Source organism: Amblyomma maculatum, chromosome 1 (genome assembly GCF_055883805.1).
Source record: "Amblyomma maculatum isolate TAMU_Amacu chromosome 1, ASM5588380v1, whole genome shotgun sequence".
Lineage (NCBI taxonomy): Eukaryota > Metazoa > Arthropoda > Arachnida > Ixodida > Ixodidae > Amblyomma > Amblyomma maculatum.
In genome coordinates this window covers 459,010,428-459,034,219 of record NC_139344.1, presented here as the reverse complement: position 1 = coordinate 459,034,219, position 23,792 = coordinate 459,010,428, and the positions used below count along the sequence as shown (strand labels likewise).

Here is a 23,792-nt window from a genome sequence, read left to right as displayed (position 1 = left end):
CCTCCTGAGCCTCAACCCCGTCTTTTGACCCTGTCCTTCTGGATTGCGGTCCGGGTAGCGATAGAACCCGTGACAATATAAGAGCTTCAGGATTGAAGCTAAATGATAAATGTCTTTTCGCTGTTCCTGAGCTGCACTTTTTGGGACATGGCGTTAGTGGGAAAGGTTTGTGCCCATTGCCTTCCAAAGTAGACGCTGTTGTGAAAGCGCCTGCCCCTCATGATCTCTCAACATTGCGTTCTTTTTTGGGACTTGTAGGGTACTACTCCCGTTTTATTCCCGGATTTGCTGATTTGGTCGAACCGTTCAGAAAGCTTTTGAGGTCAAATCAAAAGTTTCATTGGAGTCAAAAGCTCCTTATCAGCTAGTCCCGTCATACAGATGTTCAACCCTGAGTTAGATGCAGTCGTCACCACAGATGCTTCGGAAAAGGGCTTGGGTGCTGTGCTTCAGCAACGCGACGGTGAAGAAACGCGCACCGTTGCATTTGCATCGAGAGCCTTGGCTGCGGCGGAACGAAGATATTCCGTGGGTGAACGAGAGGCTTTGGCATGTCTGTTTGCATGCGAGCATTGACATGTCTACCTTTGGGGAAGAAGATTTGTGTTGCGCACAGACCATCAAGCTTTGGTAACTGCTTTCGTCAGCTGGCGCAGGACGTCGGCCCCTTCGATTATCCAGATGGTCTGCTCGCGTACTGTATACTACAACTTTTCAATCGAGTATCAGAAAGGGTCTCAAAACGTCATTGCAGATGCACTTTCACGCCTGCCTATTGAAAGCGCTTTAAATCAAACCGTAGACGAAGACATGGTCTCGGTCGTGTCATCATCCGTGACAAAAGAGCAGCTGCAGCTTGCTACCGCTGCAGACGAACTATTGCAAAAGGTTGTGGGGTATGTCACAAAAGGGTGGCCGCCGAAAAAGTCCGTGGCACCTGATGTGTTTCCTTACTTTGACGTGCGAGAAGAACTGTCTCAGGCGGATGGCTTGTTACTCCGAGGGGAAAAAATTGTAATCCCCGATGTGCTGAAGGCTACGCTTGTCAGGTTCGCACACGAGAACCACCCTGGCATAGTAGGAACTAAGCAAAGGCTGCGTGACCTCTATTGGTGGCCTCGAATGGACAAACAAGTTGAGGAAGCTATAAGCCACTGTCACATTTGTCAGACACTCGACAAGTCTGCTAAACCATCTTTCGCGCCTTCGCAACGTGTGGCATTCCCAGACAAGCCATCGCAAAAGCTCGCGATGGACATTGTAGGTCCTCTAAAATGGGCACCTTCCAACTGTCGATACATAATAACCTTGATTGATTACCACTCGAAGTGGTCTGAAGTTGCATTTGCACCGAAGTAACGTCGCATGCTGTTGTTGAGTTCCTGCAGGGAGTATTCAGCCGCGAGGGTTTCCCGGACGAAATTGTAACTGACAACGGACCGCAGTTCAAGTTACAAATGTTCGAGGAATTTTTGTGCGAGAGGAGCATTATACATCGTTGCTCTTCAGTGTACTACCCTCAGGGAAACGGTGCAATAGAAAGATTCAACAGGGTGCTCAAAGATTGGATACAAATGGCGAGATTGGAAAAACGCCCGTTGAAAACTTCCTTGGTTGACTACCTCGGTACATATAGATCAACTCCGCATGCGACGACTGGCTTAATTGTCACCTGCGAAGCTCCTACATGGTCGTCAACCCAGAACACGGCTCAGTGTTGCTGGAATGCCCTATTGGAGCGACGTACGCTCTAATGCTGTATTGAAGCCCGTTCGCGAGACGGTGCAAGCTAAGCAGTCGTGCACCCAACAGTATACGGATAGGAGACGCGGTGCTAGGGCCCCAACATTTCGAAAAGGTGACCTCGCTCGAGTAAGGATTCCCAAAGCTGGAGGCAAGGCATCGCTTTCATACATGGGTCCATTTAAAGTGGTCAGAAAAAGAGTGCGGAATTCATTTCTCCTAAGCGACGGCCGAATCTGGAATGCATCTAAATTCTCTCGCGCACCAGTAAACAGCTCTGACTCTACACCGTCCTGGGCACTGCTTCCAGACAACGATCCAACTACTTCTGAAGATCGCGCGGAACCAGCACCAGCTGAAACGACATCTGAACCACAGTCTGCAGTGGTTGAAGCAAGTTCAAGTCCTCCGCAAAGCAACGACACAGGACAAACGCTGCGTCGAAGCGCAAGAGCCCGTCGCCCACCTGACAGACTTCAATACTGACTTTACTGTTTCTGCCCTTGTGCATACTGTGCCTTTACGTGTGTTTCGTGTTTTTTTTAAGCGAGAGGTGATGTTGTATCCCGCACAAGTTTCGGTTTCGTTTTCATGCACCAGTGCTATCATCATCGGCACATTTTCTCTCTCTCTTCTCTCGAGCTCACACGCTCACACTCTGAAGTAAATAGACAGTCTACCCTGAGCTGCGGTCTGCGCCTGTTCGTTCCCTCCGTCCGCATACCGGACACTACAAGTACTATACCTCTTGCCAACAATTGTGAAGCCGTGTGAGATTTTGTGCACATACGATACCACCGCAATCTTCTTCTTCTCACCCATGCAGGGCAGGGAGTTCTGTCTGAGCGTTCTTTTAAGGCTCTTGAGTAAGCGGCAGCAGGCCTGAATAATGACCGAGTCCCTATAACCGGCCTTTGCAATTCTTGTCAATTGTCTTTCAAAACTGTTGCCCATACCGTGGTAGCAAGATTTCTTCAACGCATTTAACAAGCATGTGTTCATCATCCCATTCTTCAATTATTTGGAATGCCCCGAATTGGAACTCAGCAAGGGCTTCCCCAATCTCGTGTTGTATTCCTAACAAACATGATCCTCATCGAATTGAATCAATAAATCTGAAACCTGTAACCGATCGCCCACAGGTTCTTCAACAGCAAATTCCAGCCCAGATCCACACTAATTGTAAAAACATCAATAATGACCCTCATACGTTGATTGAATTCATCCCGGTCTGTGAATACTAAAAAGTCGTCCACATACCTGAAGGTGGAATGATGTAGGCCCCTCAAGTTATCCTTCAGGTCTCTGTCCACGTACCGTCTTTGCCAAAAATAGATAGGCTGCATACTTTGCTTCTCGCTTATATTCTAACGCCAACATGGATAACCAGATTATTATAACTTGATAAGAAGTGAGGACAGAATCTCGCCTTTGCTTTCCACAGATTTAATGTTTCATAAGTGGTGTGAAGTCTCTACTATCCAACTCAGAAGCGAAGCACGCAGCCTGGTTACTTTTGGCAAAGATGGTACATTAAGAAGATGTCACTCAAGACCGGTGCAGCACTCGACCTAATGCATACTCCGGCCTTCTACGTATACAGCTTGTCCTTCCAGCCTATGAAGGTGGACCGCAGGTAGGACCTGGAAAGTTCGATGAAACTTCCAACACTTACACCTGAGGCGTCAATGAAGTCACATTCATCATTGTCCGCAGTGATGCACATTTGAACACGCTTAAGGAGGCAGCCATGGGGGAGACTATAATATAAATCCTTGACATCCATGCTGAAGCCAACACACTTTCTTGAGTTGTGCTCTTTGAGGAATTCAGCAAGGGCTTCAGAGTTGGGTAGCCTTAGGAGTTTGATAAAGTCAACGAGGAAATGTATTTCTGGAAATATTTGAAGACCAGGTGCTGCCACGTGCTGTTCTCAGACACGATGGATCATAACGGAACATCTCGTTTATGGGTTTTTGCCGAGAAGAATACTTTCAAATGTAATTGCTTCCATTGTTTCACCTGTTTACGTATTCGTCTAAGTCCAAGATCACCATGTCGAGCCTGTGTCTTCCTGTTCGCGCTGTTTATATTAACAATGGATGCTTTTTAACGCAGCGCAGACGCCAGAGTTTGTGGAGAGTGGGGCCATTGTCCCTATCGCGTTAAGGTGCGAGAGGTTTGAGACAAAAATAGCGTATGCTGCGCTGAGAATTTTGCCTAATAATACTTTTGATTTTGTGTTTTATGAGTCAAGTTTCGAACGGTCATGCCCGCCGCACACTGATCGAATATTCCAGTAAACCGTTCGATGCTCCGGTTCTGCAGTACACGTCCACAAAAATGGTATACCTATTGTAGGATCAGAAGTGTCGCTGAATATTTGCAACTTCATTTTTTTAGGACTGTATTATTTCGAGCAAAAATGCTTTCAAAGTAAACTGTCTCATTCAGATGCGAGTTAAGGAGCAAAATTTAAAGCATATCAGTGTGATGTGGCATTGCATATAAAGCAAAGTCAAGCGCTTCTGGAGCTTGGCCGCCTATCATAATTATTGCTTAAGAAACAAATATTGAACAAACTTTTGTCTCTTGACTACTTTTCGACTGTTTGATTCATTCAGCTTAAAAATCAACGATAACTTCGGAGAGTAGCTTGCTATTTCAAGAGGAACCATAGAAATGCAGAACGGTGCTTCGCTGATCACTTATTTGGATCACGTGGAAGTGAGCTCTATTTTGGATCTATTTCATTTGAGTAAAGCAAACTGATTTTCTTGCAAGATATCAACCAAGGTACGGACAGCAAATCTAATAAGGTAATATCTACCAAGGAGCGATTTGGCAAAATGAAACGTGGCAAACCTTAGCAAGTGTCGAAGTATAATCATCCTTAGCAGAATGACTTGATGCTTAATCTGTCATTCGAAATGGAAAGTGCTTCATATAAAGTTATGTTGTCAGTAATACTTTGACGAGGCTACTTCATCTTTCTGAAGATCTCTGAGTGAAGGTCCCACGGCGTCTGCAATGCAACACTCTTGTATCTTTTCGCAGTTCGAATTGGTACGGAAAACACCCTGCTTATTTTTACTAGTATTTCCGAAAAGCTTCAAGAATAAATTTTTGAAACAGAGAAGTGCCGTTTTTAACACTGCCATTCAAGTTTACGTCTTCAACTTCCTCGCGCTGGTAAATAGGACTTTACATTTACTCTGCCGTTCTCACAACAACAGGTTTTTTTCATTTTGCACTATAAATGTACAACATTATGGTTAGCTTTATATCAAATACAGTCTTTGTGTGTTTATCAAGACAGTCGTGCTACGTTCCTCATAATAGGTCCCGTTGCTTGTTTGGTCATGCGAGTTAAACGTATTTTAAGAGCACATTAGTACAAGTCAACCACGATATTTTTCAACTCTCACACCATTTTACAAAGCTTCATTTTCTTACGATGTCCATGATATTCCACATCGACGACAATGCAGTTCTCGTAGTCTGTGTAGTATATGACTGCCTCCTTCTTTTCTGTATCTGTAAAATACGTGCGAAACCCTATTACAACTCCAGTATCTTAATTGCACCTCTACTCACAACTCCTTAAGGGTTTCCTAGGAATACGTTTATCTTATTGGTCACTTCATTCCTTACACACCTTTAACCTACCCTGCTTCACTACACAGGGACATAGCCAGGGAAACACTTCCATCTAGCTCCCATCTTCATGTGTGCACGCGATATGCATTAAATGCAATCAGATGTATACGTTACTTCTACTACTGCGGCTCTTAGCAATGATATCTACTTACTACAACACCAGTGTAAGCATGAGAGTGTGTCAAGGAAATAAACATGTACCTATTTTTTTTTCAAAACGAAAATGGCGTGGTGCAAACAGAAACCAGTAGGCTACGTTTGTTATGCTAAGTTATGCTAGATTGTACGTGCGAAATCGTTTGGGCCCAGATGAAAGTTGATGGAGGCAAGACCGAGAGAAGGATTAAATGTTTTGAGCCCGCTCCGCTGCTACGATTTTGGATATCGCTCGAAAAAGTGGGACATTCTTGATTGTGCCCGATAGTGTAAATTAGTGCTTTCGCTTTAAAATTATCCGAGTGTTCATTGGTTAGACCTATGATACTTTGAGTGCACTGCTTTTATTACGGCGGCAGGACGCATGGACTGTGAAGCTAATATCTTGTGGGCCAAGCCGGATTCAGTCCTAAAAACGATTGAGAATATTGTTGGCCCGTTCTGGCGCATGTATCAGTGTTTTCGTACTATTATGTGGAAATATCTTGTGATTTTCCCTTTAATATACACCACACGCAAGCAATAGCTTGCCTATACGCCGACAGCCTGCCATCTTAGCCCCGCTGACCAGCCGCAGCACAATGGGGATATGTGTATGTGGGACCTACACTTCCGGTTCAGAGTCGGTTCCGGCAGTGCCGGCACGCGCCCTTCAATTTGACAGGATGTAGCAGTGGCAATACCGCTAGGTTACAGTGGGGTCTCTCCGCTTTCTTTTAAAAAGAAATTTAAGTTTCGTTACAGAATTTCACCGTATATGGCTATGCCCGCACGAGTTGCGTGCTCACGAAGCGCAGCGTATTGCAGTGTGTAAAACGATACTCACATGCAAATAAAGCACACGCATTGTTTGCGCAAAGAACTAACCAAACTAAGCAGCAAGCCTATATGCGGTAGTTGAACTAGAGCTGCACAATATAGTCTTGTAACAGTGCTCTCTCTAGATGCTGAGAGGAGTGGAAAAAGAAGAGACAAGAGGCACGTGTTGTGGATTCTTGGACATTAAGCTCAAAGTGGGAGGCAAAAAAATGGAAACCTTTCGTGCGGCCCTCTCTCGTACGATGCTCTACGAACTAATCCCTCTGCACACGGCATTCGAATGCACGTAGGACTATCACTCGTATCTTTCTAGGATACCATTCAGAGCATAGCGTACCGTAGCCGTTGAGAACCTCTTCATTCGTACACCTTTATGTTACGTCCCTGATATTGCACGATTATTTTGCATAAATAGATATGAAAGTCCGAAACAGACAACGTAAACTCACGCATCTGTCTGGTATATCGTTCAACTGTGTTTGATGAATTTTAAGCTTTGTGACGTTGAAAGAACTAGACATTGTAGTTTCCACGTCATCGCTCAGTGCGAAACGAATTTCCCGTTAAATCGTGTTTTCTCGCTATTTGTCAAAAAGGTCGTCTTTCCCGCATTGCTTTGCGTTAACAATGACGCTTGTTGGTTTGATCTGGCAGTGAATTTTTCATTCTTCATTTTGTTGTATGAATATGGCAGTGCACTGTTTCTTTACTTCGTTCTGTTTCCTGCGATGATTGTTTTGACGCAATGATATATTCCCCTCCCCCCGTATTAATCCCTCGTTGATTGCAGTATCTGTAAATAAACCACAATAAAAGACCTTGCACTAGGCGCTACGCCGTGAAGTGCGAACAGAACGTTCGGCGACCAGCCGTAAAGCTTGTGCAAGCACACGCGCGAGCGTCGGAGCGAGCGTTGTCGTCGTTGTCTTTCATGAGCGTCTGGCGCTCAGCATGGTTGCCGTCGTTCTCTTTCTTGAGCAACAGGCGCAGAACATTTCAGATCCAAATACCTTCCCACGAAATAAACAAATAAGCATCGTTTTCCACGGGCAGTACAGATCGCTACGAGGTTTTCTATTTTGTTCGAGGTTGCTTTCCTAAGTCTGTTTTAAAGCAGGCGGTATCCTTTAGGTGGTGGGGGTGTCCTTTAGCAAAACCGCCCAGCCGGCGGTTTTTTGAAACCCGCCAGAGGTGGAGCACGAAAGCTGTGCAAGCTCACGGAAGGGAACAAATAATGCCACGGCGAAAATACAAAAAGAAAACGCACTTCGCGTCTAAAGTTTATATTTTTATGCCACAAGTGCATATCACCGTTTGCAACTTCAACTAGGAAAACTCTGTACTGCTCTCTATTTCCTATAACGCCTATAATCTGCTTTCCCCTCTGATGTAGCCACACACAGCCTAAAGCGTTTCCGTTGTTTTCCTAGCACCGGCGCTGTACTTGAAAGATGACGAATAAAATTTGTGATTGTCAACACTTTGCATTTAAAGAAAATCGGCGGATGATTTAGCGTGGATAGGCTGAATCCGAATAATAAAAAAAAAAGCTGGCGCAGGTATGCGTGCATGATACATTTTAGATGTTAGTGAAGTTGCTTGAAAAAAGAAAAGCCGGCGTAGTGGATGTATCTGCACCTAACTAGTGCCCAGCTATCGTTGCATAAAACGGGCAGAAATTGTTTTCTGTAGATTGTTTTTTTTGGCATATTTGCTTCCTGTTACGAATCACATCTGCATCCTGACTGTTTTGCTCTTGATTTCTGTGAACTTAGAGATTCTTTGTTAAAATTATAGAGCCCAACGATTTAGCTCCCCACCGCGGTAGTGCAATGGTCAGGGTGTTCTACTACTCTGCCGAAGGATACAGGATCTAATCCCGACCGCGGTAAATGTTCTTCGAGGGAGGCGTAGCAAGACGACCGTGTACTGTCGCAGCTGGTCGCAATTTCCGGAGCCGACCGCTATGGCATCAAAGCCTAACTTGCCTTGTGACGTCAAACCACATTATTAAGACAACCTAAACCAAGATTTTCCTTTCGACCATGATATGAGAACTTGTACAATATCCATGAAGTTTATATTCTTATAGATGTGGGTACAAGAAGTCCGCACACCAGAGGTAAATTTGGAAACCTACAGATGTATTGATAACTACAACATAGTCCACAGGCAAACACCTAGAGCGGTGTATTCTTGAAACAGACTGTACATCCCGATTGCTGTAAAGGAAATCATCAGTTTTATTCGTACTTTAGCGCTCCTTATTTCGAGAGTCCAAATTTAGAGCAGAAATGTTTCATTTCGTAAAGTGCACTCAAAACACAGCAGAAATCTTGAATGACCTTGTTTCCGACAGTCAGGGTGTAGACGGAATCGGTTATGCGTGTCCGATATGCTTATAGCGCTGTCGAACTTCGCGGATCTGCACATATAGCCCATTTCTCCGTAGGATTGTGGTACGGGCTTCGCGCATCACTGTGAATTTAACTACATCTTAGCTCTGTTTTCTAATAGTAGCCGTGAAGACATAGAAGAAACAATAACGGGCTCAATCTATAACTAATCTTAGTTCGCTAAATACGATATTGCTTTGCGACACTAGAAGAAGAACCTGTCGGAAAGAGTAGAATATTCCGCAAGCAAAAAAAGTAGAATATTCCCGGGTGTAAATGCTTTGTATAGGGCGCTACCGCAACCAACATATGTTATTCATCTATTTTTTTTCAGCAGTTACCTCAAGTGACTAGACACAACATCGTGAGAAAACATAATTCGCTGCCAAATGAGGTCACGCGTCCAATATCTTTCACCACTAACTGCAAATGACAACTAAACACGGGGAGTAAACTGGATGCTTCAGTATGGCTAGACAGTGCAGTATATAGGTTTCAGACATACCTTCAGGTGTTGTAAATGCAATAGTTCCGGGTGTGTCCCCGACCTCCGCATAAAACGGTACCTCCATTCTGAAAAAGAAATCGAAGATTTGAAGGAACATATATATATTGCTACAAAGATGACGAAGCGAGCAGTGGCGCGTTCGGAGCGCTCGCGCCAGGCCCGCTGGTCATTAAAGCATATTTCATCGTCATGTCATCAAGTCATTCTGTTTCTGTTGTGTCGCCGTGTTCCATCGCTTCTCATGCCACCACGTAACATTTGGTGGAGGTGCGGTTCATTCCCATCCTCGCCTTGCCCCGTCTAAGCCAACCGTACCCGGCGTACGGTCGGCTTAAACGGGGCAAGCCAACCGTACGCCCAACTTTACCGCAGCCCTCTGTGCTCAGACCCGACCAGCCGCTCTCCCCAGCCCCGTCCCCAGCCCTGACCACTACACATGACGACTAGGAAAAGTCCAAAGCCGACCCGACCGACCCTACGATGAAGCTACCTCACGACCACTCGAGCGAAGACAGCACCCCCGCTCAAGCCGTTCGGCGTGTCCATAAGCCTTGGCCTTCGGCGAACGGTGAAGATTGGACCTGATGCTCCGGGGCAAACATTCATCCCATCTTCGCATTCACTGTGATGTCCAGCGTTTCATGTCCTAATTCTGTGTCTGTGTTCATCTTCACTTCATGCAATGAATTTCTAGCAATCGATTGGCACGATCGCTCGGTGGCCCCGGGTAGTGCTACGAAGATGATGAAGCCGGCAGTGGCAAGGGTCGGAGCGCTCGCGCCACGCCCGCTGGCCATTAAAGCATATTTCATCGTCATCACGTCGTTCTGTTTCTGTTGTGTCGCCGCCGTGTTCCATCGCTTGTCATGCCACCACGTAACAATATAATTAAATATATATTATATATATATATCGTTGCGAAGAAGGTCGGCAGTGCGCGAGACGAGCCCTTGAGCTAGGCAAGCCACTTAATCATCGTTCATCCTGTCGGCATGTTGGGCCGTCTTCTTGTTTGTCGCCACGTAAATATAACGAAATCGGTTTCGTTGCCTCGCAAAATGCTCCGAAATTCGTCTCCAATCATCGCAGCTGCTCGCTTCTGCTTCCGCTTTGTTCCAGGGATTTCTCAAATATGGTTCTAAGAAGTAACCACCATCTCCGTGGATTAGAACCAAAGGACGGACTGCTACATGGCCATACCCGGCTGAAACACCAAGCTCAGCGTATCTGCCTATTACTGTGACACTCGCCTCCATTGGTCTGCACCATTCCCCGCTTGCAGGCCATGATCCGCGGTTCACTGGGAGAGGATCTCGAAGATCGGCTAGAGCAGTTCGATCGTTTGGCTGTAGTCAACTGCGATGGATGTCCTTTCTAACCACGTAGGTCTCTTTCAAGCGGAAACTGTCACGAGTGTCATGCAAAACTATAGGACTAAGCTATCGTTGCCATTCCATGTTGAACAACCAAAGTGGTCCGTGGTAATTTATATTAGAAATGACCTATTTCTTGGGGAGTGCTAACCTGAAAGGTAGAGAGTCAGGAACGTAGAAGTGGTGATGCAAGGAGCCATAGAGCTTTTGTTTTTCTGGCCTCATGAGAAACTGCACCAGAAAAGTAGAAAAGTTCGTTCATAAGGCGTCTACCACGGAAAAAGCACTCCACATTCTGGCTTGGCAACATGACCACCTAGTCAAAGTTCGCGTTATCCCACCTAAAGCAAGGTCTCTGTACATCGATAATATGGGGGATATTATTCGCTAAGTGGTTATCGACGAGCTGAGTCAAATTGTACCATTCTCAGCTATGCTCCGCCGACAATTTCGACGCTTCACGGTCTATGCGCCCTCGACGAATAATTGGCCATGACGCCTCGATTGAGCGTCGTCGTCGGCGTAGGTAGCAGATATCCAAACAGCCCAAGGTGTCTTCGAGGGAAGCACCTAGCTGATAATTGATCAAAGACCGGAAATCGCAAAAAGTGTTTACTGTTTTGAAATTTGCACAACTGAGACTAATTCCTGCACAAGAGGTATGGCACTGACAGGGCAGCAGGCTTGTGCAACTTGCGCAGATTTTCTTAGACGTCCCTGTAATTTATTATTTAGGGTTTAGGATGCGGGACAACTGTTTTTGGCTGCAGTACTAGACGGATTTTATACCGTACCACACCCACTACGGCAGTGACGCTTGCTTGTGGAGGTTTGAAACGGAGCTTCTGGAGTTCTTCCCGCACTGAGCGCCTCACAAGCTCTCAAGGCTCTTCAGCGGGCAGTAGTGTGGGTGTGCAGTGATAAGCGGCTGCTACAGAAGCAAAGAAGCCATAATGCACGCACTGCTCTGGCAAGGAGTGCTCTACGTACGTTGTCTTTATATAAATTGAGCAACGGACCTCGGAGGGTCTCAAACAAATTCTGCAAACAATTTCTCCTTCACACCCCGCATTAGGTGGCGTGCCTTCTTGGCATCGGGCATAGCTGGATAGGCTCGATTAAAACTCGCGTCATGTGTTTGATGAAAATGGCAAAAATTCCATCCAGCTGCTGATATCTGGAGTGCGGGGCATGTTCGGCCTTTTCTTTTCTTTTGTTGGCGGAATATGTTGCCCAAGAACTCTCACCGATAGTAAAAGAAGCTTCATGATTCTCCTACCCCATTTTGCTGAATCCTGCAGAGCGAAGTAGAGTTTTTCCAGTCTCCCAGTTTTCCCTGAGCCTCCCACTGGTTGAAGCTCTCCACACGGTTGAAGCTGCCCAATCAATCTTGAACGTGGAAGTAAGGTGGTGAGCGGGTTGTGTGGAAAACATGACGGGACATTTCCAGAGGGCTTAGTAGTCTGGCTGTCCTGGGTAGACGTCATGGCTCTCACAACTGTTGTCAGGCCACTTAACTCTGGGCGTACGTCTCGCAGGCGGCGACTCACGTTGTGGACTGATGTGTCCACGCATGCAGAATTGCCTTTAAAGGTGCTTTCTAGGTCAGTTTACATGGAACGATACCCACACGGCTCCACCAAATATTTCACCGACAAACAGAGTACCATCAAATGTGTTATCGACAACGAACCAGCGAGAGGAATACCTGGCCACTAGCGTGAATAACGCTAGGCCACATATGAAGCAATGGAGCCTGGGAGCGTGATGGCGTGAGAAGAGCGGTTAGGAACGTGACAATATAACTCAAGAGAAGGGAGCTGACAAGATGAGCAGAAAATAACGGAGCCCTTTCGAGTAGAAGAGCGCTTGCATAAAACACAACTGGCTATCTGGAAATGAACGTTATACTTTAGACCAAGGGACCGGAGATTTCTAACATATCGACAATAATGTGAAGGGCAAGTTTTGTAATAAAGCACGTTAGTACCCGCTCTACAGGTAAGCTACCAGCTAGATCGAGAGACCACTAGCACACTCCCTGAGGCAAAGGCGGATCCGAATAGGAAACGAGAAACGATCAATCATAAATATCTAGCTGTATAGTCAGAGAATAAATTGAAATACAGGGTACAGAGAAACATTTAGATATAAAATTACAGGATTGCACGTAGCTTAGCAAAAGAGCCTATTGGCGAAAGCCTCTCCTTCATTTCTTGCTAGCGTTCCTTTCCTACCTCTAAATTGCATGTTTTTGTAGTTGTTCGAATTTCATTTCGTATTTTTCTTTGGTTTCAATGTCGGCGACAGTCTCGCAGGGCTCCTCACCTCAAAATGCGAGACTGAAGTCACATATGGCCATGCGGCGCATTTTATAGGGACTAGGCCTACCTACCCAATCTGGGAAATCATGTCAACATCAGACCTTATTTCGACGTCAGGCGTACACATCTCGAGGAATCCCGCGGAATCTCTCGAGCACATCTCATGAACATATCTCGAGGACGTGGGAAACCCATATAAAAATGACCTATAAGCTTCAGTGGAAGAGTTAATGGTCAGCTATGTCGATATATGGACTCTGATAAGCAGCCAGAATGTCATTCAATATCTATAGGCAGCTATAGAAAACTCTATACCACTTTGGTTACAGCCTCTGAACCATGCTACATCTGATTAGCTATCTATTGAAATCCATATGTTCATGAAGCTATAGATTAATAGCCATAAAGTTATCTTTAGCTGTCTATCGAAACGGGAAAGGTTCGAAGCTACATACTGCAATCCATAGCATCAGTTTTAGCAAGCCATAGAAAACTGTATGTTCCTACGTCCATGTACCAGGATACACACGGTTATCTTTACCTACGTATACAGGTGTTAATGTATCTAAAACTACAGACTGGAAGCCATGCAAGCTGCTTTAGCTGGCTATGGTAAAGGGTATGAAGCTAAGACATACAGTTATCTTTCGCTTTCTAAAAAATGTGAATGCCTCTAAAGCTACACACTGCAAGCCATATAAGCTGTTTTAGCTGGCTATAGAAAAGTGTATGCTCCTGAAGCTGTAGACAAGTAGCCATACAGTCATCATTAGCTGTCTATAGAAATGTGAATGTCTTTAAAGCTACAGACTGGAAGCCATGAAAGCTGTTTTACTGGCTATAGAAAAGTGTACATTCATGAACCTGCAGACTTGTAGTCATACAGCTATCTTGAGTCGTATATAAAGATGTATATGCCTTTAAAGGTACATACTGCAGGCCATAAAAGCCGTGGTAGCGGGCCAAAGAATATCGCATATACCAAAAGCTATATACCCGCAGTCATACACCCTTCTTCAGCACCTCATATAAAGTCGGGAATGCATAAATATGACGGTACTTATATCACCGGTTAGAATACCTCGTACAACCTAGCCTCTTACTTGACAGACAGCTGTGTGCTATATGCAACGAGAAATCACACGACACCAGCAGGAACGATGTGCGACATAACAGTTGCTACACAATATGAATTTCGAGAGGACATACACGAAACATATACAGAAAACATTTGAAGGTACGCATATCGTCGTTTCGTATCTTTCTTTCGGGCTGCTTGTTGACTGACTAGCAGATATATGCTATAAGGTATGTTAAATTGCATGACATTAACTGCAGTGTTGTATGAAAAACGGGCTACGTCACAGTCTTAGTACAGTTGGTGGGACAACTGTAGCCGCCTGGAAGTCCGCAGTACATACGAACTGCAGTACATAGGCAACCATAGGTCTAGGCAAAAGGACTGCTATAGTGCCATAGCTGATTTTATCACATATCTGTTATTTATAGCTAACCATAAACTTTATACATGACCATAAAACGTTTTAGACTGCAGTGCATAGCTAATGATAAGTCTATGGAATAGCCTAATTATGCCTAAACCTAAAGAGTGCGACAGAAACGACTATAGTTATTTGGGCCAATTATCTATAACCGACCATACAAAGGATTTTCTATAGCTCACCATATAAGTTTTTTTGTGGGAAGGATTTCTCCTTAAAAGCATCTTGTATAATAGAGCTAAGAATTGTGGCGAAGAACTACTATAATGTAAAAGTATTTTATATATGCCTCATCACAAGACAAACATTTGTACCTGCGTCCATAAAACACTGTGTTAGAAACTTTAGCTGAGCCAAACTGGATAGCGATGCAATAGCCACGGCTTCCTGTCGGCACTTTCCACAAAATTCGTAATGTTCTTTGCCCATTACCGAACTTTTGTGAAGCTACATACGAGTCCGTAAGGTAACCCTAAAATTGGGACTCTTTCTGAAGTTCTAATGGTGCTTTTTTTCTTTCAGCGCTATCCGAAGTTATCAATGGCTAACCCTCAACTAAAGTGGGGGCGTATAAGGTATTTACCAAGGTAATCACTAATAGAATCAGGACAACCTTAGACAGCAATCAAGCAAATGATCAAGCAGGGTTTCGGAAACGGTACTCTTCTATCGATCATATCCATACCATCAATCAGGTGATAGAAAAATGCTCGGAATATAACCAGCCCTTATACATAGCATTCATTGATTACGAAAAAGCATTTGACTCAGTTGAAACCTCGGCGGTGATGCAGGCATTGCGAAATCAGGGGGTAGACGAGCCGTACGTGAAAGTGCTGGAAGATATATATAGGGGCTGCACAGCAACCATAGCTCTGCACAAAGAAAGTAACAAAATTCCCATAAAGAAAGGTGTTAGGCAAGGAGACACAATCTCCCCAGTACTATTCACAGCTTGTTTAGAGGAAGTATTCAGAGACTTGGAATGGGAGCAGTTAGGGATAAGGGTAGATGGAGAATACCTCAGTAATCTGCGATTTGCTGATGACATTGCCTTGCTAAGCAACTCACGGGATGAACTGCAAATAATGATTAATGACCTAGACAGGAAAAGTAGAAAGGTAGGCTTGAAAATCAATATGCAGAAGACTAAGGTAATGTTCAACAGCCTCGGGAAGGAACAGCAGTTTACATTAGGTAGCGAAATACTGGAAGTAGTAGGCGAATATGTCTACTTAGGACAGGTAGTAACCGCAGATCCGGACCACGAAAAGGAAATAACAAGAAGAATACGATTGGGATGGAGCGCATTTGGCAAGCACTCGCAGATTATTGTTAGCAGCTTACCGGTATCGCTCAAGAGGAAAGTATACAACAGTTGCATCTTGCCTGTACTCACCTATGGGGCTGAAACGTGGAGGCTAACAAAGAGAGTTCTACTTAAGTTGAGGACAACCCAGAGGGCTATGGAACGAAAAATGGTAGGGGTAACATTAAGAGATAGAAAGCGTGCAGAGTGGGTCAGAGAAATAACTCAAGTTACCGACATTGTAGTAGAAATTAAGAAGAAGAAATGGACATGGGCAATACATGTAGTGCGAAGAGAGGATAACCGATGGTCGCTGAGGGTAACAAACTGGATTCCAAGGGAAGGAAAGCGTAGCAGGGGGCGGCAGGAATTTAGGTGGGCGGATGAGATTAAGAAGTTCGCAGGGGTCAAGTGGATGCAGCTAGCACAGAACCGGGTTAAGTGGAGAAATATGGGAGAAGCCTTCGCCCTGCAGGGGGTATAATCAGGCTGATGATGATGATGATGATGATGATGATGATGATGAAAGTGGGTGCTGCCCAAAAATATCGGTGTCCTACTTCTGCCATAGCAAAGGTTTGCGGTCCAACCCAAAAGCTTAGCTGGAGGGAACGATTTCCTTAGTTCAGATTCGGACCCGCGTGCTAAAAGTTGAACGTTGCTTTGACTCACACAAAAAATTTGGTGGGCCACTTTCCATATTGCGGACTGGACCGAAAAATGTCCTGAGTTCTTTCTCACGGCTCGCAGGTTAGTAGTTTAAGCACTCCCAGTAATTTGTATATACGAGAACGGGATTCTAAACCATTCATGCTGACCCTTGTAATGTAGGGGCTTACATCACACGATCCAGCAAAGAGCTGTGTTGCCTAATGTATTGGTCTTGTGCCTCATATTTATCACCGACGTTTCAGAGAATGCGAAGAATATTTTGTAAACTTTTTGAGATATGGAGTCAGATTTACCGGTTGTCGTGTACCACATTGGCAGCCTTCTCAAGATATGTTAATCTTGGTTTACTAAGACTTAATTACAGCACTTCGACTATTGCGCCCAGGTTTTTGAATGTTATTGGAGGATTGTATTTGACCCTAAATCTAAGCCTTATCCCTTTCTATGAATCACTCCACCATGTGCCTTTTTCAAAAGTGCCAGTTACGACTTAAGTTAATCAGAATACGTAAATCCGCACTCAAATGCCGCTTCACATGCCGGGCGCACCTGCACTGCATTCTTGACCGCTGCTGACTGTTCCGCGTGGTCATGAGAGAGGGCTCGGCACAGGGGCGCAACGCAGTTAAGTGGCTGACATAGATTCGCGCCTCATAGAAGAGACGAAGAGGAGAAGGCGTCTTTTGGACGACATTCATTGAGCCATCACCCTGAAGGAAGTTCCATTTGAAAAGTTTGAAAAAAAAAATAATACGGTTATTATAAACGATCGGATAAAAATCTAGGTTTATATTATACTCAATAAATGTGTGACGAAATAAGTAAACTATTAGAATTTATTTAAGAACCCTCAGGATGCCAGTTAGCATGATTTAGCTCAGTTTTGTATTTCAGCCAACGCTGGTATTCCAAAGGAATTCAAGAAATGGAGAAGCGCACGATATAGTAAGTTGAGCCTACCCGGCTAATGGGAAAATCCAGACATAGGAGACTGTTCGTGCTTCAGGGTCGAACCTGGTCCTTCTTGAATAGAGACACTCCAGAATTGTGTCGTTGTCTGAATCCGATATGGAGACGATGTTCTCGAAGGTAGCGAATACCTGTTGGTAAAAGCAAGATAATTTGCACCTGTTACAGTGCTAATGGCTTCGACGATTTCGCGATGATGAAAGTTACGGAAACGTCTTACGCGCTACCGGTTTCAATCATATGAAAGTGGTTGCATCAAACCAACATCGAAATCAAGCAAGGGTACGTCAAGCGGCAATGTTGCAATATAAGTGCAGACAACACTTTAAATGGACAGACCCGTAGGCATTGAGAAATGCCAGCAACGAAATGTGCACAAAATCGCGAGGAAGCTCTCCCGGAAGCGCGGGCTCGCATTTAATCAGCTGCATCAGGCCTACCGAGCCGAGAGACCGCTCTACCTCCCTACGCCTCATTCGTCCCTAGACAATTACCAGCAAACTTTACGGTGCCGCCACCAAAGTGAGCCCCCTTCATTCTCTGAGCACTAAATTCTCACCAACACATCCTGCATCCGCAGTTACACAAGAGTCACTCCATCCCACATCTTATTCCAATGCCCGCAGGTCTGGAGACCTTCGCCCCCTGGGTGGTCTGGGAGACCCTGCCACTTCATGAGGGCCCGGTCCGGCAGAAGACTGCCACAGAGCTGGCTACTCTTGTCACGATCCTAATAACATGAACCTTGGAGTGAGCATAGTTGGGCCGTGGGGGGACCTGGAGCATTACAGCTCCAAACACCTCTATTAAATACACGCTCTATTAACTTCTAATTATCTTCCTGTTATTTACATTTCACAGATTTCAGAGATTTCACAGAACGATTGAGCAAATACTTTCTCCCACATTACCAAATTTATACTCCCAGATTTAAAAACTTTAAAATGTCTTACACTTGACTGATTGTTTAAAAGCGCGCGAATCGTCAAATATATAGCCCTGTTATCCTGAACTTTCAATGCAGCATAGACAAATGACAGCATAGATTTGCACATCGCCAAATATTCTATCTTTAGCAAAGCAAACATACGCCTGCAAGCGGTTGAGAAAATTTGCTAAATAACATGTAAGTAATTTGACTGAAGATAAAGCGCACGGGAAGACACACACAAGAGAAGAAGACACAGGACACGGGAAGACACACTCTTGTGTGTGTCTTCCCGTGCGCTTTATCTTCAGTCAAATTACTATGCACCATCTAGCCCAACTTCAAGTTTTGTTAACATGTAAGTATTATCAGAAATGCCAGTGCTGCTGTCGAGACCCGAATACTGCTCTGTTTTCAGCGTCAGCATGTGCACTTGAAGGTTGTTCGGCTGTCAGTGCCGGAATCGCTTAAGTTGGCGCACGCACTACGTCTTGCTGACGCCCTTTGGAAAGAATAACCGGGGTGTCAGATACTTTGCAATTCGTAATAGAAATAATATCTCGTGAGAGAAACGCAAGACGTCCATAAAGCAGAGGTAGATAGTGCAGATCGCCAAACGTACAGCTCGAAACATTTTCTTGACGGTCGGGCGAAAAAATAAATGCATACGTATTCGCGGAAAGTATTTAACGATAGCGAATATCTGCCATTATTTGAGGTTCAGAGGGAAACACAAAGCGTCGGTGGTTTTGTAAACAAAAACGTCATATGTACATTGCTTTGCGGCCAAGCAGATTTTATAAATATCATAGCATCGATTCTGATGCCAATTCCAATTTAATTACGCACATTGCTATCATGAAATAACTACTGTAGAACGACAACACTTTTCGGCTTTATGACTTCATTGTATGGTACTTTGAAAAATTGCTATACGATACTATTTGAGGTGTTTATAGGCCACCATAAAAATTCAATGTTTAAGTTCGAAAGGTGCTATCACACGACTTGATGGCTTGTCATCACTAAGATGCACACACGATTTGTCTTGTGCATATTTCGTTTATATTGGTAGACAGTCTAGCGAGACGTTTCTTCTTACACAAACAAATTGTTAAGTCATATTCGAATCTCCATATTTCTAAAAATAACATTTTTACAGGGTAAAATTCAAAGATTCAAGATATTCATGTTTAAGAGTTTCCAACATTCCATGTATTGCTGGCGTTCTAGCTCGTCGTCTGTCATACGCTGGGTATTCCGCTTAAAGTCAAGCGAATTTTGGGTGTTCAATATTGAATCAGTGTACAGCTGGGTTGATAGTATTACATTGTATTGCCCCTAAACCGTAAAGAGGCATCGCTAAAGGTATCATATGTTTGCGGAGTTTAGAAGCAAAGTTGCTGTTGACGAGCTTGGAAGAATATGCACATCAACGCGGCCTGACATACTTTCATATGCAAATTCGCCGATATCAGACGAAATTTGGCTTAGTCTCCTCACTTAAGCAAACATGCAGGGATGGTTAAGAGATAAGTTACAAAAATGGCAAAGCTGACCAACGTAGGGTAGTAATCATAGAAATCTAGTTGGCATTAGTGGTTGAAGGGCTTGACTGGCAGGCCGGTTTTGACGCATCGCTGTTCATTTCAGTGCAGTTAAGTTTAATACCTTAAAGATTACTTAAGGGAACAGGGTAGGTCCTATTCTTGCCATGCATTTTAGACTATGTTCGTGACCCTTTTTCTCATGATCTGCTGGGGTTAGAACATTAACTTTGGTGGCATTGTAATCAGCAATGTTAGGTAGTGTTACTGAACTAGGATAATTTCTTTTTAAAGGTTAGTTTTTTTGTTCTCTTTTTTTTTTTACTGTAAATAAAAATCATCTGCAATAATATTTATAATCCTAGTTCCGTAGACTATCTGTAATGTTTGCTCAATGTCTGGAAAATTTTATCTCCCTTGCGCCTGTAGTTTCTTAAAAAAAAGGGTCAAATGCAGCAAAATTTGGTGTTTTGAGATAATTGGCTTTGAAGTGGAAGAAAGAGCTTTATTGCAATATAGGACTATAGAAACAAATTCTCACGCATTTTTTCAATAGCCACCAGCCTGGTAGTGCCCTCCATCATCAACACTTCTTTTCTGCGCTAGCTGCCTTCTTTTCCGGGCCTCCTTAGTGACCAGTCGTGTAGCCCCGGCAGCTACACGTAGTCCCGGCAACTGCTCCTTTTCCTATGCATCGCAATGCATAAACAATCCTCACATTGACTTCGTAAAGGCCCGATGTTGTCCGTCTCGATTTCTCGAACCGGTGCACTGAGGAGCACTTTACACACTGCAGGGAAAACGTGCAAGCAGCTCCGTTTCGTGCAGCGTCTTCAACAAGCTGAATGTCGCCACCGCACGCTTTACACGCGCAGCTTTCGGCAACGGCACACGCTAGAAGGTCATTGTCAATCAGGCCACAACCGCGGTCACTGTCACTTGCCTTTAGGTTCTTCAAGCGTTCCGCTGAGTGCGAAAGCTTCAATGCAGACGCGCTTGTGGTGGCCGCGGCGCCCACTCCTGGGTTGTGTTGCGAAGAATTGGCGTCAATGGAGGTCGACTTATGCCGGTTTCCGTAGAAGAGACGTTTTTTAAAGAACTTGTTTGGCTTTGTCATTGCATTACCGCTAAATAACCAGCACAAAGGTATAAACAAACTCGTATGTCCGCGAAAACACGCCGAAACACAAGCAAAATGCCGCGCGTTGCGAGTAATCCAGCTGCGTCTTAGGATTCGTTTGGCTAAGTGAAGTGTGCTAGCTAGGTTTTCACTGTTGCCAGATGAGTGACTGCCATTCCGCTAAACGTGACAAAAAATAGGCGCTGAAATTGTTTTTTTCTTTAGCTTAGGAAAGGCACAGATCCAGAGCATGTGTCAAAGGGGGTGTGGCTGGATGCTGCCTAGGTTTCGAAAAATGTTGATTTTGAGGTAAATATATGAAAGACTGGGCTATGTTAAGGAAAGAATAGAGATTTTAAATTACACAAAAACAAAAAATCGATTTTTTTTTAGGAAATTTTGCCTACCATGTTCCCTTAAGATGCTGGACTATGCTGAAAAACGTTACATGGTTAGAACGTATTTTCAGCGTATAATGTCATCTTGTTACTGCTTTGAAACAGTCTGAAGGGCGAGTGATAGCGGCAATCCCGTGGGAAAGGCCTAATCTTTGTCTTGGTGAATTAGGAGGTTACGAATGTGCTGGTATGGGACCAAGGCAACTTGAAGAATATCGCCAGAGCATTCCCATATCCCAGTTGGTGGTGGGATATAGATTGCGTAGTAATGGGACCTGTAACGGAGCTTATGAATCATGTATAGGCTGGCGATGCAGCGCCGAAGTGCAAGGGCTGATAAGATGGAATCTGCTTTTAGAGACGACACGGTTAATCGTATGAATACATATTGTGAATGAACCTAACAGCACGATTCTCGAAGATTTCGATGACATTTGCAAGTTATAAAGAGGTGAAATAGAGGTGTGCAAAAACCGAAATTTCGAGCCGGAGCACTGCCTGGTCCCGACACTGCAGACCCGACCTCAGCCGGGATCGACTTTGAAAGGGCCAGAGCACGGCCCGGCGCTCAGGTGTGAGGCCAGGACCGACCCGTCATGCTATGGTTGCAGTTGAAGCGATGGAACAAAAGGAAATAATTTCAAGGTAGAGAGTTTATTGAAGATCTTGTGATGTTGAGTTCTCACGTTTGAAATTAATAATTTGCTGAAATTTTAAGTCAATATGCAGTATTGACTAATTGTGCAAAAACAAGTTTTCTCTAGAATTGAGGTATTGCGGCTCCTGTATAATGAATCTAGTGGCGCTGAAATTTCGGTGCAAATACTTGTTACTGGAATGATAACATGTTCTTTGATAGGAAAATAAATTTTTGGTAAGCAGCTTATTTGAGTCTCCAAACACGCTAGCTCTAAATAATAATATAACTTGTTCCCAGGAAACAAAAGGCACAATATATGTCACACTTGTTCTGATGATACCTGAACCGCTTCGCGGAGAAAGGGAGGTAGGAGTGAAAGTAGAGGGAGAGAAAGAGGAGCCGTAGTGGCGGCCTAGGGGAGCAATTTCTACCACCTGGGGATCTTTACCATGCACTGAAATTGCAGAGCACATGGAGGCCTCTTCGTTTCGCCTCCTTTGAAACGCATTCGTCTACGATCGGGATCGAACCCGAGAACTCCGGCACAATAGTCGCTCGTCTTGCCAGTTAATCACCGTGGCGGGGTTTAAACCTAAACAAGGGATTGATATTGTGGCCAAAGTACTCGGTGAGCTCGCTCGGCTCACCGTGTGCCTTTTTACGTTAACGCTTTGCAACAAGAGAACAAAAAGGAGTCCATTATACTGAAGATGCTTCGAGCTATTTCCCGCTACAAACGAGTACATGTCGAGGCAGAATTAGGACAAAACAAAGATGTTTTATAGGTGACAGCGTGGCGCCAATCTCGAAACAGAAACCTAAACATCCACGGCCATGCTGCTCGGTCACTGACGGCTACTAAAGGTTCCATCGCGGTGAGGAGGCAGGTAGTAAAGGCAGGTGACGCCGGGAAAAAACTGGGAAACCCTCGCGTAGGGAAACGCTGAAAAATGCTATGCTTTCTAGACGCTTTTCGCACAATGGCCGTATTCGAGCTTTTTCAAAAGTTTCTTGTGTTCCCGTTCGCAGATCCGCTCCATCTGGCCCGTCCAAAACAAATACACCTTGGCTCAGCCCGAGCCCGAGGCTGAGCCCGAGCTTCAGCAATAGAGCTTCAGAGCGGCCCAGCCCCGCCGCTGGCCCAGCCGGATACGGGCTTTCAGACCGGCCCCGAGCATGTGCAAAGCTCTTTTGTGAACTCCATTCGGGTGTCTGATATGCTCTTTCGCATGTGATCATCTCAAACGCTGGAAAAAGGGTTGCATTGCTAACGTGTTTGCTCGTACTGGTACGGTTTTCTTTCTCTGGTTCAGTAGCGCCCAGGGAAGATAAGGGTAGCCTGACAGATGGAAACAAGAATGGTAGCACTGGCAGCAGCGTGTTATCGGGCGTATTATGTCCTTTGTTTGTCAGAAGGAAATTGCATGCAATCTTGTAATATATTAAATATGTACACTCGTCGAAAGATTGGCATGGAACCGAGACGTAGCTCTGTCCCAGCCATGTCCTCTCCCTTTGCCGTCAACCTTGATCTCTTGGATCTGAGCAGCGGCGACGACTGTCCTTTTTCGTCTGATTATTATTGCCTCCCAGGACGCATCTGTTCTGTCAGGATGTTTCCATATTATATGAATCATGTCCGCTATGCCCTCGCAACGTTTGCACCTGGGAATGAAAATTTGCGAGCGTCACTTGCTGTAAAGCTGGAGGTTCGGGAATACTCCGGTT

General features: G+C 44.7%; 1 protein-coding gene across 1 annotated transcript in view; it reads right to left on the bottom strand.

The window, feature by feature from the left end:
• LOC146209761 (uncharacterized) overlaps positions 1–23,792 on the bottom strand; it is a 57,243-nt gene that overhangs the window by 7,682 nt on the left and 25,769 nt on the right. Inside the window, exons 2-4 of the mRNA XM_084581054.1 lie at positions 17,423–17,562; positions 9,280–9,347; positions 5,200–5,280 (exon numbers count right to left, since the gene is read on the bottom strand). Coding sequence (XP_084437180.1) covers positions 5,200–5,280; positions 9,280–9,347; positions 17,423–17,562 — 289 coding nt within the window. The remainder of the gene's footprint in view (positions 1–5,199; positions 5,281–9,279; positions 9,348–17,422; positions 17,563–23,792) is intronic.